This window comes from Neodiprion virginianus, chromosome 2, assembly GCF_021901495.1.
Source record: "Neodiprion virginianus isolate iyNeoVirg1 chromosome 2, iyNeoVirg1.1, whole genome shotgun sequence".
NCBI lineage: Eukaryota > Metazoa > Arthropoda > Insecta > Hymenoptera > Diprionidae > Neodiprion > Neodiprion virginianus.
Window position 1 is genome coordinate 21,731,350 of NC_060878.1, and position 17,577 is coordinate 21,748,926.

Here is a 17,577-nt window from a genome sequence, read left to right on the forward strand (position 1 = left end):
TCTTTGCTAATTAGAAAATATTATGGCCTATCTTAAAGTATAGAGGTAATATTCATTATATAGATTTATTTCTTATAATTGATTCCGTCAATTGGTCACAAAATACAGGATGTCAGTTTTATACATATATATATATATATATATATATACCTACAGAAAACTATACTCTATTCAAATAGGTATTTAACAGAATGTAAACAATCTTTATATGTCTTTTTATTGAAATATGTGGTTTAAAATTGTAAACTGTGTAAAATCTGTTGTGATTCATTTAAAAACTCAACCAATATTAAAAAATTGCTTTTCTGTAAGTACATAAAGGTGCGTACAAACATCGTGAGGCGTGCGCCGCGAATGGTTCGCACGTATACATGTGCCGTAGCATGCCTCAGGTTGATGTATGCGAGACGAACCATTCGCGGCGCAAGCCTCGCGATGTCTGTACGCACCTTTACAGATATCTGATTTTATAATTGCATATTTCAATAAAAAGACATATCAAGATTGTTTATATTCTTTTAAATACCTACTTGAATAGACTATAACACCCTGTATTTTGTGATCGGAACGATTTGCTCGTTTAAAGATATTAGATTTAAAGCCATAGGGTTTTGTATTTACCATATTTATTGCCATACTTTGTATTTATGTAGCTTAATAAGAGAATCTTTAGCAGAACCCATAGAAAGTTTTTATTTTTAGGCAACCTGTAAACCTGCAGAAAAAACACAAATTACACAGCCAGCTTCAAATATTAAAAAACAGGAAGAAGATAAAATAAAAACCGGTAATGAATCACAACAGCAATGCGAAATTAATAAAAATACAGATAAACAGAGACCAAAACCTTCTCAGGAAGCTATGAAAAATAAGATTGCTCTACTCGAAAAAAATTTGAATGCTTTGTATTCTGCCAGAGATACTATGTCAATCCGTGCTGAAGTTGATAAACAGATCATTAAGTTGCGCGAGGAAATAAAAACAGCAAAACAGTCTTTGAACAGGAAGGTTCAAAACGCAGTTGCCCAGAAGAAACACAGGGATGGTATGAAAAGAAAGTTAGAAGATATTTGTCATGAAAATCCAGAAATGAAAAAAAGACTATCTCTGAGGGATTCAGTGGGACGTCCTAATCTTGAAAGCAATCAACCTTTACTATTGAAAACAATCGCGGATATAGCTTTATTTGGGAGTGCAGCAGATGATAGAAGACGAACGGAATCAATTTGCAGCGTAAAAACTCTTGATGAACTCACACAAGAATTACGTAAAATGGGATTTGACATTAGTCGCAGTGGGACATATCTTCGTTTGATTCCCAGAAAATCTAATTCTGCAGAGGGACGAAGACATGTATCGACAGTCCCTGTTAAGCTCATTCGGGCTCAAACTGATCACCACAAGAGCCACTTAGATAGCAAGTTCGCTGAAACATCAATCCATTATTTAGAGAACATAGCATCCATACTAGGACCAGATCAAGTATTTTTCATATCTCAAGATGATAAAGCTCGAGTCCCTATTGGCGTAACTGCGGCAAATAAGCAAGCACCTCTTCTAATGCACATGGAATATAGAATCAAATTGCCTGATCACGATTGGGTAATCGCTGAGCGTCATAAATTAATACCATCTGTTTATGCTGGTATCAAAATCACTTCCAATATGCTAGGACAACCGCAAGCCGTTGGATATTCTGGACCAACATACATCGCTATTCGAAGTGGAAAGCATAGTTCATCTACTGCTAATACTCATGCTCAGGATTTCGAGACGCTTCTCGAACTTGAAGAGTTTCGACCATTAGCTAAAACTGACCATGGACTAGTAAAACCAGTGGTAATCATGACGGTTGATGGAGGGCCAGATGAAAATCCGCGTTATCAAAAAGTCATAGGGTTTGCTATACAACACTTTAAGCGACATGATCTCGATGCATTGTTTTTAGCTACCAATGCTCCCGGAAGAAGTGCGTACAACAGAGTAGAGCGCAGAATGGCTCCTCTTAGTCGGGAACTGGCTGGTTTAATATTGCCTCATGACCATTTTGGGTCTCATTTGGATGAACGTGGCGTTACAATTGATGAACATTTAGAAAGATCTAATTTCGAATTTGCAGGAAAAGTATTAGCTGAAGTATGGAGTTCAATGGAAATTGATGGCTATAATGTTAATGCAAAATATGTTGGGGCAGGTGAACAAGATCTTCCTGATTTTCCAGACATTAAATGGTATTCAGAACATGTGCGTGAAAGCCAATACTTGCTCCAAATTGTAAAATGTAGAAATACAGAATGCTGTCGTCCAAGAAGTGGACTATTTAGATTACTAGACAACAGGTTTCTTCCACCACCTGTAAAAGTAAAACAAACAGTTGATGACTTGGTTTTAGATGAAGGAGGGCAATTTCTTAATCTTCCAGTCAATTTAGCTCTACGCTTAAGTGCTTCACTCAAAGATTTCCTGCAAATGCCATACGATTATTTTTGTCCGACGGTACAATTGAGGCTATCAAGTCGAACATGCAAAACGTGTGGTCTTTATCATGCTTCCGTCAAGTCACTAAATCGTCACATCGAAAAGATCCATAAGAAAGTAAACACGCACACTGATAGGAAAGTTAGACCTGTAAGAGTCGCTGCTCGTCGTGCTAATGAACTGATGTGCATTATTCAAAATTTAGAGCACCATGATGTTGAATGGCTCGATGAGAATGACGTAGACATTCCAAAATCGGATGAAAGCGAGCAGACTCACAACACTGAGCAGCAATCGAAGCAATCCAATGTCATCGAAAACTTAGAATCATGGATTCGGGTTTCATGGACTGAAGACTGTTAATTTGAATTTAATATATGTACCAAAAATTTAAAATAAGTTTGTTATGTTAGTAAGATATAATATTTTTGTCCTTTACTCTATGTTGAATACCGTTTCAGTAAAATATAATCTCTATCCTAAATCTATTTTCTTATTTTTCAAATTATAATTATAACATTATAAAATTAAAAAAACAATACATTAATTGACAAATGTTTACGTAACCATGGGGGGAGGGGGTAAGAGCTTTGCTTACTTTTGCTGACAAGGGGGATGGGGGGGTAAATAATTGCAATAAATCTGCTTACGTAATACTTGAACGGCCCCTTACACGCTCTTGCCGTAAGTTCCTAAATCCATATCGATCTGCACAGTTACCATCCTACAGTTAGGGAGCTGGCTGCCGAAATTTCTATATGATTTGTTCATGTGGCAGACATTATTAATATCGATTTTTGTACCATAAGAAACATTGAGGACTGCGTCTGCCACCATGGCGAGCCTGCGTTGTCAATTGACGGCGCTTCAAAAAAGTTTAAAAAAGAAAGGTGGCAAAATCATTTGTTCATGTCTGCCTCTTGGACTAATGGTCAGAATCATCCAACAAACGTTGAATATCGAAGAGGCAGACATCCAGACCTCTGATTTTCCAAAGGCAGACAATTTAAATATAATGTGAAATTGAATATATAAGTAAAAAATTCTGCGCTTACAAAATGTTAATGAGAATAATTAATGTTACATATAAGCAATTGATAGGAGCGATTTTAAAAATATATGTTACATCCAGCATACCACTTCTCTCTATTTTTCCTACTCGCTAACTCCCCCACAGTTCTTCCATTAATCTCATGGTCCCTGTCCTGTCCTCTTATCTCTACGTAGTCTCACGCTACTCACTATCCCGCTTACTCATCAAATTTCATTCCCTACTTCTAGCATTGTCACACCTTTTCTGCACCCGTACGTTTCAAGTCTCGAGCGACACTCCTATTCTAACTCTCGACAACTCCACATGCAGACTTCTTATATATCTCTCGCACAACACAATTCATTCCTACCAGTATCTCAACTTCTACACAGTAAATATATAATCGATATATCAAACATACTCAAGTTCATTCAATCCTCATCCTGATTTCCGGTTGACCTGAAACGTAAAAGCGAAGCCAACCAGGTTACTCCTTCCGCTCAGGAGTAAACTCTACTCACGGACGTAACACATATTTCAAATATTTGGGTTCTAAATCTGTTACCTGTCGTCCCGCAGGTATAGAGTAACAGTATAGTTTGTCTTTCTTTCTTAAAGAGAAGAGAGAACGTTATAACTCCGTGGACAGTTGGGGCTTACCTATACATAGATATATAACGTATTACCGTGTACATTATAAATATGTGTATGGGTAGATCCATTACTTTTCGACCGCAGCCTGCGGGCTTGGGTCAGCGATTCGGCTGCTGATTTTTTTCAAGAACGTAGGTTATAAAAAAAGACGATTCTCCAAATTTGAGCTTAATGTAAGAAAATCTGGTGGCTATAGATATTTTTGAAGTTTTTAATAATTCAATTTTTTAGTTATTTTCACGATTTTTTCATGCGAGCTCTATGGGACTTAAAGACTCGAATTAAACGGCATTAACCTTCTCTGACTTTGTATTCTGAGGAAAAAAATATTTTTTTTTACTCCAAAGCAAAATCCAATTTAATTAGGACCCTTTTCATGAACTACTATTTTAGCAAAATTTCGCATAAATTTGAAACGCTGCAAAGTCAAAAATTTTCCAAGTAGACGGCCAATCGACGGCTCAAATTTTTCGTCTAGGTATACTTTATCACTACCTACACGAATTATTATTAATTACCACGTTCCTTTTTATATACGGCCTCGCAAAACCAACTGATTTCTGAAAAATCGCTGTTTGCAGACGGCTGTAACTTTTTTGTATCAACTCGAAATCGCTCAAAATTTTCAGGGAAAATACTCCATTCTATCCCCAAACAACGCTGAAAATTTCCAGCTAGGAGTCGAAGTTGTTAACGAGCTGTGAATTTTCGAAATGTTCAAGTTTCCCACGTATTATTTCGTATTTCATGGCATTATCAACGACTTCTTGAATTGCGCGTGGAAAATTTACACTTGTCGATTATTAACTTAAATAAAAAAAAGAAAAATGAAGACCTTGCAAAACTACATACTGAAGTAATGTTATAAAAATATGGCTGACATCCCTATAATTTGTATCACTTTAAGAAAAAAACTCATTGACTGCGAGAATAGGATATTTATAGCAGTATAAAATAATTTCATTTATCATTCGTATCGTAATTATTTATTTTAAATTGAATATTTGTTTCTTTGTGTCCCATGAAGTCGTACTCAATACTTGTTATATGGGTGATAATGTCATGAAATACGAAATATTATGTGGGAAACTTGAGCATTTTGAAAATTCACAGCTCGTTAACAACTTCGACTCCTAGCTGGAAATTTTCAGCGTTGCTTGGGGATAGAATGGAGTATCTTCCCTGAAAATTTCAAGCGATTTCGAGTTGATAGAAAAAAGTTACAGCCATCTGCAAACAGCGATTTTTCAAAAATCAGTTGGTTTTGCGAGGCCGTATATAAAAAGGAACGTGGTAATTAATAATAATTCGTGTAGGTAGTGATAAAGTAAACCTAGACGAAAAATTTGAGCGGTCGATTGGCCGTCTACTTGGAAAATTCTTGAATTGGCAGCGTTTCAAATTTATGCGAAATTTTGCTAAAATAGTAGTTCATGAAAAGGGTCCTAATTAAACTGGATTTTGCTTTGGAGTAAAAAAAATATTTTTTTCCTCAAAATACAAGGTCAGAGAAGGTTAATGCCGTTTAATTCGAGTCTTTAAGTCCCATAGAGCTCGCATGAAAAAATCGTGAAAATAACTAAAAAATTGAATTATTAAAAACTTCAAAAATATCTATAGCCACCAGATTTTCTTACATTAAGCTCAAATTTGGAGAATTGTCTTTTTTTATAACCTACTTTCTTGAAAAAAATCAGCAGCCGAATCGCTGACCCAAGCCCGCAGGCTGCAGTCAAAAAGTATTGGACATACCCATGTATATATAAACATTAAACAATATAATTATACTACAACTATTAATACTAACAATAATGAGTCGTAATACCCGCTTTCCCTTGATTCTGCGTGAACTTCAAATAATGGTACAACTCAAAATCAGTGACCAAAATGTCTGCCAACTTTTTTTTGTATTCGTGTAGTTCTAACGAATCGAATGGTCGCAACTAGAACCATGAACAAATAATGATTTAGTAGAGCTTTTTTTTTTACATTTTTACAACTACGTCCCGTGATAATGCAGAGCCCTGCATGTCTGCCTCTTGGATTTTCATCGTTTTGAGGATGATTCTGACCATCAGTCCAAGAGGCAGACACGAACAAATGATTTAGCACACCTTTTTCTTTAACATTTTTGAAGCGCGGTAACTCAAAAACGCAGCGATGTAGGACCTTCATTAACTGGACCAAATCGATTCACATTGATCTAAACTTTCATCCCTATCGATATGAAACATGAACAAATCATATACCAAAATGGCAGCCAGCTCCCTAACTACTAGTGTACAATATTCTTGCATTCCGAATTCTTATGCACCATACCATACGTTATTAAGCAAAACCAAGCTCGTAGCTGTGCACTGCTAAACAGTATACTATGTATATTACAACAGATTTTAGACACAATAAGACAGATAAGGTAAACCTGCAAAATGAAACACGAAGATGGTGAGATAGGAAATTCATAAGCATTTTACAATATTCTCTATTCCTAAAAACGTGAATAGACAATATAAACCAATCATCTTGTGTCGACTTATCTAAATACCTAGTTCACCATCAAAGAGCTCATTTTCAAACTCAGAAAGCAGAATGAAATTTAACATCGAATAGTACAACACAAAATTAAAGAAGAATCATTTTAGACATCAAACAATAACGAATACAATTAAATATCGGACAATAAAGAACATAATTCAAGATCGAACAGTACACAACTAAATTAAACCTAGAACACAATTAAAACCAATTCCAAATACAGGTGCAGAGTTAATAAACTAAAATTAAACAATTCTTAGATTCAGAAACTCCGACGTCCAAGTATTGCTACTGTAACCATAATTAAACAACCTTGCGAGTGAATAAGACCTTGTTACAACCTAACGTTAAGAATTGATCAGATGAACTTGTTTTTTGGTAATAACTGAGTATTTTGAATCACAGTGTTGTATTAATAGAATTATTTCTATCGCCCACAATCCAAAATAACCAAATTCACAGATGGTGACGAGCTGAAAAAGAAACCTAAACAAACCAAACAGACTTCGTACGCATGGACATAAAAAAATTTGTGAATCGAATATAAATCTGAATTAAGCACCGAAACGAAGATCTTTCGTAGACTTTTTCCGGAAACATAACAAATCTCTCTATCTAATAAAAAAATTCTGAACAAATGAACAGGTAAAAAACATTATAATAACAATAGTATAAAGAATATTGTAATAACAATAGTATGAAAAAGATTATAATAACAATAGTATACGCATAAAGTTGGAGGTGGGGTGAGATGCCAAAAACAAAACAAAAAGTATCTAGCAAACAAAACTTCCTTTGACAGCTGTCATCGGCTGTTTATGACAGTCTTTGAAATATATTTTTATAGGTATCTGTTTCTGACACGCAAAAAATAAACATGCAAACGAGAATTATCAAGATGATTTCCGACGGGAATTGTCGTTTTCGCGCGCTGGCGTATTGTGTATACGGCACTCAAGATCGACACGCAGAGGTGAGACTAAGTATCGTTTTAAATAAATCATACTGGCAAACACGTCAGTAGAAGTAATGAAACAGAACTCGAGGAGAGTTATATCCTGTAAATCCTTGATACGGTTAACCACTAAGTAAGGGCCTTCCCAGTTTCTTTGTAGTTTCAGACATCGTCTTTTCTGTCTTCGAGGTTAAAAGAGCCAGACAGAATCTCCGGGATTAGATTTTATATCACTGGCTCGAATATCATAACGAGTTTGCAATTTGTCTAAAGCCATAGAAATTCTACTTATAGCAAAACTATGAATTTCTTCTACTATGGGGAAAATAATAACAATGGCAAAATAAGTCGCCAAATGCAATTGGGGATGCATGGCATCGGGGGTTTTGTACATGTGAGTGGATTCGTTTACGAAAACAATCTGAGTAGACCTGCATATGGAGCCAATAGCAATGTCGGGTTGACCGGAAACAACCGATTAACAGTTGCGGACCTGTCATCAAATCAGCACAAATAAATTCGCCTGTCTAACAGACACTGTATAAGGAACTAGTGAGGCGCGAAGCGCCGAACAACGAGACGCGTAGCACCGAGGTAGGGTTGGCGCGCGAAGCGCGCAGGGGCGAAGCCCCTAGTGGTTGAAAAAATTTGAAAAAGGGCGGAGCATTATTTTTCGACCAGTAGTTTTATAGGAAATTTGTTGGATCCATCGGAAATATCAATTCCTTATCTTGATCGATACTTCATGGACTACTATAATGTAAAATACATTTAGTACCAATTGTGCCTCCCTGGTTATATAACAATGCGATATGCCTGTATTACTTTACTCATCTTGAGCACTACATTGATTTTGTGGAAAACAGTTAATACTCCGTGACGTCAATTTTACGTATAAACCAGACATCAGCTACACACTTCGATTCTAGTGTCACTCGGTTACACAATAATTACGAACGCTTCCTCATTTTTTGAAATATCTGTAATATACCAGTGGTGAATATAATTCACAGACGAGGTTGAAGTTAGTAACGTTACTGCAACGATGCATGTTGAGGAAAAATCGTTAATTCGTAACATTGGTATTGTCCAACATTAAATAAACCATAAAAAAGAAACATAGCTACCCACGTTTTGTAAAGCCAACGCATAACAGTCCATCGATGTATCAGTGATTTCACAATGCCATGTTGCGGTGATATGAATGCACCAATTGTGTTTTCTGTTTAGTTACTTGTGATAATAAGTAACAATACGTGAACAGGACAAAGTAATACGAAGAAGAACACGGCAATATAACTAAAATCCGAGTCAAGTCAACGAATCATGGGAATTTCTTGAAGTTATAATGTCAGGAATAGAATACTCTGGCGAAAGACATTAGACCAACGAGTCTGCGTGCCGAAGCATTTCCTTATTGTTAGTTAGACCAATGCTAATTTAATTGGGTATTTGCGGGTGAAATAATTGATTCAATATTTTAGATATTCCTCGACTGTTTCACAGTAATCCAGTTCACCACGATATCTCACATCCTATCATGCACTCATTTTTTCATGCGATAAAAAGTTCTTGGAATTTGAAATCATAATTGTCTTATGGAATTCTAAATCTTTTGAAGTTTTAGCATCGATTAATCCTTAATACAAAAAAGTGTTATACGGTCTTTGTAAATAATTAATTTGTACTACCTATAGTATGTTCAACTACGAGCTGAGTTACTAAAGAACCTAAGACTGTTAGTAAAATACAAATTAACATCGCAACCTCTTTCAAAACGCCTTTTTAAAATAACGAATCACGACCAATGAGTAATGATTAGCATATTCATTGGTAGTCAGGTTAGATCTAGGGAATATGTTGAATAGTGCCCCTTTGATACATTATGATTTTATTATCATATTCATCTCAGCTTCGATTGTGCGTTTCATTTTTTGAGCTAGCCCGTTGAGGGCACCCATTGATCACGTGAGACTCACAATGGGAGGGAGGGGTACTTGAAAATATCACGATTGATCACATGGGAGTAGGGCGGGGTTTCAGGCAATATCAAGTATATTTTTAGTGCATTTTTTCTCAAAACACCAAGTATATTGAGAGATTTTTTTTCATTTCGATATCCACTATCCAAGTCTAAGATCGAAACCTGAATTAGTTGCAGACAGAACGTGTAAAGAATGTGGGTTGAACTTTTAGTTTAAAAAAGCTTTCAATGCACAAAACTTTTATGCATTGGTAAACAAAAAAACGTGCGTTAACCCAGCTCGTAGCGAGGAGTAAATGAGGTAACCGAGCCAAATGATATACAGGATAACAATATTGATCAACTCGAAAGAAATTGCCTTCAAAATGAAGACAGCACAGCTTTAATTGTCAGTGTAAAAAAAAGCAACGAGAATCCCTGGATTAATAACCATCCGATTTATATTTTCCGAATACATATTTATCATCATTGCTATTGGTGAGAAAAATCACTTTGTAATGAGCTAGGGGGGTAGCGAACCAAAAGGTTTACCAAAATCTTATGGATGATCACGGTGGGGGGAGGGGGTCTAAAATTGATTAGAAAGGTATCACATGATTAATGAATGCCGCTTTTTACATATTAGGTATATTCTCATAGACACACCAATTAGTGTTAGTGGATTTCTGAGATCACCGAAGCTTTACATAAAACTGGTGATGATAACATTTTTATTTTTCATTCTACATATAATTGCAGCGAGGTAACGTCTATTCATCTGTGTACAGACTAAATATACATCATGTGAAAAGATATTAATTCGAAACCTACCATGAAAGTAAAGGAGAAGAAGAATTCATGAAATTGAACACCTAATTACCACACTGGTACTAATTTCCACCGAATAGATTTTTCGGCTCTCATAACTGTGTGACAGTTGGTTGAAAGCGGCAGGTAACCTGGAGTTGGATAATTTGCATTAAAGTTACGTGATGCCTCTGTGAGTATGCCACCATCGTGACCGTGTTCAGTAACTAAAAATAACCTAGCGAATACTGCCACAGGTAGTTGCGTAACACACTTCAAGTGTCGTAATATTGATCGGTATAACAAAGAATATGTCTTAATGTTCTAACGAAGGTTTGGCCGCAATATTTCTTTTTTGCCGTTCTTGGTGGTAATTAGAGGAGTCACCCAATGAACGTATCCAAATTCAGTTTGCTAGCAAATTCACACTTTTGAAAGTTTGAAACGGTACTTTTTTCTCGACTCCCATAAATCTAACATTCTATAACTTCAAATCATTCAACCCGATGCAATCGAGTGAAATCTCAACTTTTTTTGTATAATATAGCTCTGAAATATAGAGTAAAAATATTCTGCTCAAAAGTAAAATAACGAAAATCATTATTTACGCACTACATTGCTGTGGTGAAATTATTTGTCACGAAATATGAATTTAAATGTATATATTTCAGGTTACGGCAATGAATTATGTATAACAGGTAATCCAGATTTTAAAAAATCACTCATTGTCAGTCATATGTCTTTAATTGTCTTTTTCTGATTGTAGTTAACACCATAAAATTATGTTCAATTTTCGCATTCAAATATGAAAGGTCAATTAATACAATAGGAGTAACTTCCTGTATTACGGTGACTGAAACATTATAGTAAAATGAGTACCGATGCAACAACAATTTAAATATTGATAGCATTATACAAGAATGTAGTATAAGTAACTATTTAGTATAATTATATAGTTATCAATACTACATTGTCCAGTTATTGCAAATTAAGTCTGTCTGTTTAGTTGACTAAGTTTCTTTACTTCAATAAGGCCTTAAAACAATTCACCGTTGCACCAAAATCAAATTACCACAATATTCACGAGAAAATATCGTACGAGCAAACATAATTAAAAAGAATCGTAACACATACTGTTTCAGCAAAGTGTCGAATCAGATAAATGTGTGTCTCGCGACACTCAAAATCGTCCTCACGCATGGACGCACACTCGCGTGCAATGTCTACTTGCCGTTTCTGCGTCAAATCTCGCCGCTTGCCCGTGTCGTGACTCAAAACAAATCAGCTGTATCTCATGTATTGTCTACTGTCTCAAAATCGTGTATGTGTATCATCAATTTGTATTCTCGACTGTAAATCATCAGTTATCGTTCTCTTCTCTTGCGATACAGATCGCATCACCTCTGTATCTTCCTCGAATAAAGTATTCTATATTGATAATCAAATATAATCTATCGTCATCGATCATCCCGCTTCCTCGCTATAGTCATCCATCACTAATTCGCGGATCCCATGTCAATGGTCCAGTCTCTATTGTAATCTCTCTAAACACATACATACATGAAGCCATCCGCAAGCTACGTAATTGTATTTTCGGGAAATGCGCGCCCCCTCCCCCCACCATAAGTGCGTTTCGTAGTTTATGGACGTGTGTAACTGATTTTCAGTTTGTACCTCGAACTATATTTTTCTATATGGTAAGATATAAAAATAGTCAAACGACAAGACATCATTCGAATGGGTTACACATTATATTTGCCGAATCAATCACAAAAAAGTACCCTTGACAAGTTGTTGCATTTCAGTAGCGTTTATCAAATAAGTAATACGGTTAACTATTTTCAGATGCGTATGAAGGTGTTTCATACGAACTCGACCTGAGACTCTTGACCTTTCGGATTTGGTTCGCATTTTTTTGGGTGATTGTTTTGACTCTCAAAGACATTCAATTTTTTTTTTAATTTTTCGAATCTATTTGAATTAATGACAATTTTTAAAAATGAACGTACTGATCGACACAATTTAAAAATCCGAAACAATTCTGAAAAATCATTTGTCAAATAAAAAAAAAAATTGAGCTTCAGGCTGAAGTGAACCAGCGCTTCCTTCTCAGTTTTTTCGAGTTTTTATCAAAACAAACAAAAAAATAAAATGAAAAGTTAGTTTACTGTGAACGGCTGTTCAAACAATTTTACATATAACACTGCATTTTTTAGAATTTTTTGAAAATGTTTCCAAACTAATTGATTATTTGCAATTTTTTCAACCTGAAGACTCAAAATATTTTCCGAAAATCCGAATTTTTTTTAAATCTGGTATTACATACAAAAATGTTTAAATCAGAAAGGTCAAGAGTCAGACCCAGGTAGAATTCACATGGAATGAGCCACATACAACAAACTGTAAACAGACGATGCAATACAAGAAATATCCTTGGTATATTGCACCTCATCCGATTTGTTGAATCTTGTAACTTAAGCCCCCAGCTATCACATAATGCGATAATTTATTTGTAACAATAATGTGCTACAGTAAAATATTCCAATGTGTCTTCCTGTACCACCAAAATCCACAAGTGCTGTACTGCATTACATGTCACTGATCTACAATTTCAAACGAAAATGAACTGTCACTGAACTCAATTCATTCAGCTGCCGATCAATTTCATTAGTAATGACATTTTCAATATTACGGTGACATTGTGAGTAAATTTTCGAAAAATAACATCTTATGGAAGTATGAATTCTACAAGAAAGCGATTCCAAAGTTTGTTATTGGGACCAGGGAAAATCAAGAAAATATGACAACCAAATCTCTGTTAGGAATTTTCCAGCATACTCTGAGAGTGAAGGTATGTTCCTGATAAGCTGTATATTCTAACTGAGGTAAAACGGTGTACGAGTACAGCAGTCCAAGAAAATAACACACGTTTTTAGTTTCAATGATTATAGGTGTAACTTTGTATCATAATAAAAAATATCTGGAAAGGTCGACTCTTAATGATACAAATGAGTGTCCGAGTAAATTAAATGACATGTACCGTAATAAGTCAAACTGCACTATTGTCAGTGACATTTTTTTTCTTGTTGACGTAAAGGAAAGTAGGTTGACGTACTGAGAATGAAACAATCTACCTAAAAAAGTAAAACTAAAACATTGGAATATCATCCTGCAATATTTCGGTCGGAACAATGTTTTTAACTTCCCGTTTCCCTAGTGTAAAAATAAAATAAAAATGATGTATCGAGAATAGATCTGAATGAAAATTGGTACGGTATGCTTTTTGGGTCGCTGATCACGAATCCAAGGTCAAAATCCCAAAATTTGTAATGGTAAATTCATTACAGTGGTTTGAAATTAAAACAAAACCGTCATATATTCATGAAATAAGGTATCAAAGGGTTTTTGAATTGTTAATCACGCATCTGAATTTGTAATTCGAAGTTCAAATTGAATATCAATATTTTTTTGTTGTGTGATCTTGGAACCTGCAGTGTGAAAACGGGAATTCGAGGGCTGGCTCACGGTAATCCTAAAGATGCGGTTGTTCTATTCATGCTGATGCTTGAATGAATACTTTGTGCTGTCGTTGATATGTTATCGAGTTACATTTACGTGTTCCAAGAGTAAAATAAAAATTAAATGAAGCTTCGTATATTATATTTACCCCAGCTAGATTTTGTTCTTCCTAGAAATTTTTTTGTCGATGGATCATATATAGCTAGTCGCAATGCTTTCCAACGAGGGACTTTGGCCCGAGAACGTCTGCTACGCTCTGCTGTCTTGAAAGTTTCATTCTCAGACCTTTTCACCTGGTGACTCATGATAACACTAATTGTCAATTTGGTGCACAAGTTTGGGCTATGATATTTTGATGAGAAATGTTCAACGGCGATAGTCAATCATCGAAAATTTGAAATGAATAATTGTTCTGACATCACTAACATCTGCCAATATCGCGTTTTGAGCAATAGTAAGAAAATCACCACTATCGGACGTAAGCCCCACGGTTGCCAAACACGTACTGACTGCCACAGGCCACTGCTGCAAATTCGTACATACAGTTTGTAGGTCGCGGACACTTCTCTGAAGCCGACAGCGTATTCAAGCAACGCGAGAGGGCAGGCTCTAGTTACTAGGAATGACCATAAATAATCGATTTTCGATTATTCGATTATTCCAATTATTCGATTATTATTTTCGATCAACGGGAGTAGGCATCGAAAAATTCATTTTTTTTTTTTTTTGGATTACGTTACTACAATCTCTTCCAAACATTTTGTGGTAAGAAAAACTGCAAAATTCGCAAAGTTAAGCTCACGTCAGCGGGACTATAAAGGCTTTGACGTTTCAAAAAGGGGTGACCATTCAATTCGCGTTTATGAACAATTGAAAAAACATACGCAATTTTTATTATTTCTAACTTGTTTGTCACATTTTTGTCGGTGAAAATCAGTGGTGTACGTAAAAAAATATTAATAATAAAGCAAGATATTGCGAGCGTTGGAGACAACCGTGCGTTCGAGTGCAGTTCATATTTACACGCGTCTTTCTCGAATCAAAGTTTGTCATTAGTTTTGCCACGATAACTCAAAAACGCTTCAAGATATCGCCTTGAGTTTTCTTTTATATGAAGATATCAACTATCTCTACAAAGTGAGCTAACGTCTATGTAATTTTTTTTTTTTTTAATTTCGTTGTTATTACAAAAAGGTCATTAATTTTTTAATGTTTTTTTTAAATTTTAGCCGCCAATTCTTTGCTTTTCATGTTTTTTCAAAAATTTAAATTCAGTCTGTAGAGGAACATCCCCTGAAGAGAATGGTGCTTTAAATTTGTCGAAAACTTTTAGCGTTCACTCAGAATCGTGGAAATAAAGGAGCAGCGCATGAGACGCGTGGTCTTCTTTATCCGCCCATACCTCCCATAAACATTAATATTTTTAAAATTGCAGCCACCGAATTTCATAGCCAAAACTCCAATAAAAATATCGTAGAAAATAAAATGTATGTACATATTGTTTCCGTTCTTCACAAATGACATTTGAATTTTATTCCAGTTTCGACCTATTTTCGCTGCCTACTCCCCTTTAATCGATTATTTTTTCCCGATTAATCGAGTGTGATCGATTATTTTTCAAACCCCATTAATCAACTGACTTGGTTGTTTTTCCTCACAATCGGTTTTTGTTTTATACTTCCACGAACGATGCAATACAATATCACTTTACGTGATTAAAGTATCGATTATTATCATTGTCTTACTTACTAGGTACCTATTTGATATAATAAGTGAAAAATAAATGAATATTTTTACCTGAAATTAAAGAATATTTTGAATGAAATTATAAATTATGAGAAAAAATAAATAAAAATTTCCTCTTTTCAGACTACATGCTGAAATTTACGAAATTTTGGTTTCAAAATTGATTTTAAACAAACACGAAATAATAGATTAATCGATCAATTCTTACCGATTCGATTGAGTCGTGTTTGATTATTTTTTTGGAATCGATTAATCGATGTAACGATTATTCTCACATTAACTCAGTGGCCATCGCGAATAGTTACTATTCCATTCGCGACATAAAACGATGGCATCTGTTTCAAAATCTCTGACTGCTAGATACCGAATTTAGTATTTTCTAATTCTCGAATTGCATCATTGTCTTGCCGAGTATTCGTGAATGCAGAACTAGATGAATTATAATTTTCAGTTACAACCGTATTCTTTTTTGTGATTTTCAATCAATATATTGTTAGGGGACACGATAATAATTTTTAATAATTTACAATGAACATTCAATTATTCAAAAGCATTATAAATCAAGATAAATTCTCGCTCTATGTAGTATAAGAGCCAGCAAATGAACTGGTCTACGTGGAGTTTCCTTATAATCTCACAAACACTGACGTTAGTGCTGGGATTATCATAATTCGCTTAGAAGTTCAGTGCCCCGTATACTTTTCATTTCTCCACGCGAATTTTGCGCATACAGATAATCAGCTTGCAGACACTATACGATAATGTACACGATCAACGTAACGAGTGTGGAGAAGTTTTAATGCTAGTAAGCCATTTGTATACATACGAGAATTATTTTATTGAAGAAATTATCTAATTTACCGTTTCCAGAATACATCAAAATTTTTGCGATCGAACGAATGGTTTTGTCTAATTTTTTTAGGTTCTCTTTTGTTTTATTTATAGTTCTATGTTTTCAATTAGTAAACATATTCAAGGTTCTCTCTCAATTGCTCATAATTCAATTTCATGTATAACATTTCATAGATAATTCAATAATAAATTTCCAGTAGGTGTATCCCGGAGACCTCGTATTGTTAAGATGATAGAATAGATTCGACTATCGAACGACTTTTTTCGCGCACCTTTGAAATGTTTGTTGGATACCTTCTTATTTCTTGAAACATTTATTACATAAATGTAAAAACAAATTTCAATGTTTGAAATGAAATAATTTTCAGCAATATTTCAAGAATATTAAAAAAAGGAGCTAAGCATTGGTCGAATAGTTCCGTGCTGAACGAAATACATATAGGCCATTCCAGGCAAAATAACACCGCCTGTGACCTTGACCATTATGTATACTTTATTTTCATTTTTGATGATACTCGTCACTCAAAAAACTCCTGAGAGATTTTTTTCATATTTATTTATCAACTCGGTTTTTTAGTCGTTTAAGCCATCTGGAAAACAATATTCTAATTTTTGAGAAAATCAATACGAATTCTGTAATTTGAAACAACGAGTAGAAAACCAACACGAGGGTAGGATATCGTTTTGTTTTTTTTTTTTAATTGCATTACTGAAATTTTTTTTGCTGTAATTTCGACATGAATAGTTAAAAATTTTTTGCGATTCATTATTATTTGATTTTGGGAAATACTGAGAAAAAATGTCCGCAAACAAAATGTTTCAACTAATTATGTCGTAATTGTTAGAATGGAAAAGGGCATAGCCGGGTAAGCATGTCAAAAGTGCCCCTGCTCGGAATGGATTCTGCAATGGAAGTGCAAGTTTTCTGCTGATGAATGATTGACCCATACCAAATTTAAGCTTTCTAACTCCATTTTACCCGAAGTTATCGTAAAAAAACACGCGATTTTCAGTCTTCTCGCGTTAAATCCGCCA

At 34.9% G+C, this 17,577-nt stretch overlaps 1 protein-coding gene across 2 annotated transcripts in view; it reads right to left on the minus strand.

Moving 5' to 3' along the window:
• The window catches only part of LOC124298819 (sodium/potassium-transporting ATPase subunit beta-2-like), a 69,511-nt gene extending 55,079 nt beyond the window's left edge, over window positions 1-14,432 (minus strand). For both annotated transcript variants that reach the window (XM_046751344.1, XM_046751343.1), the window contains exon 1: window positions 14,093-14,432. In XM_046751344.1, the coding sequence (XP_046607300.1) occupies window positions 14,093-14,249 (157 nt within the window). In that variant the 5' untranslated portion in view covers window positions 14,250-14,432. The remainder of the gene's footprint in view (window positions 1-14,092) is intronic.
• Between the last annotated feature and the right edge of the window lie 3,145 nt (window positions 14,433-17,577).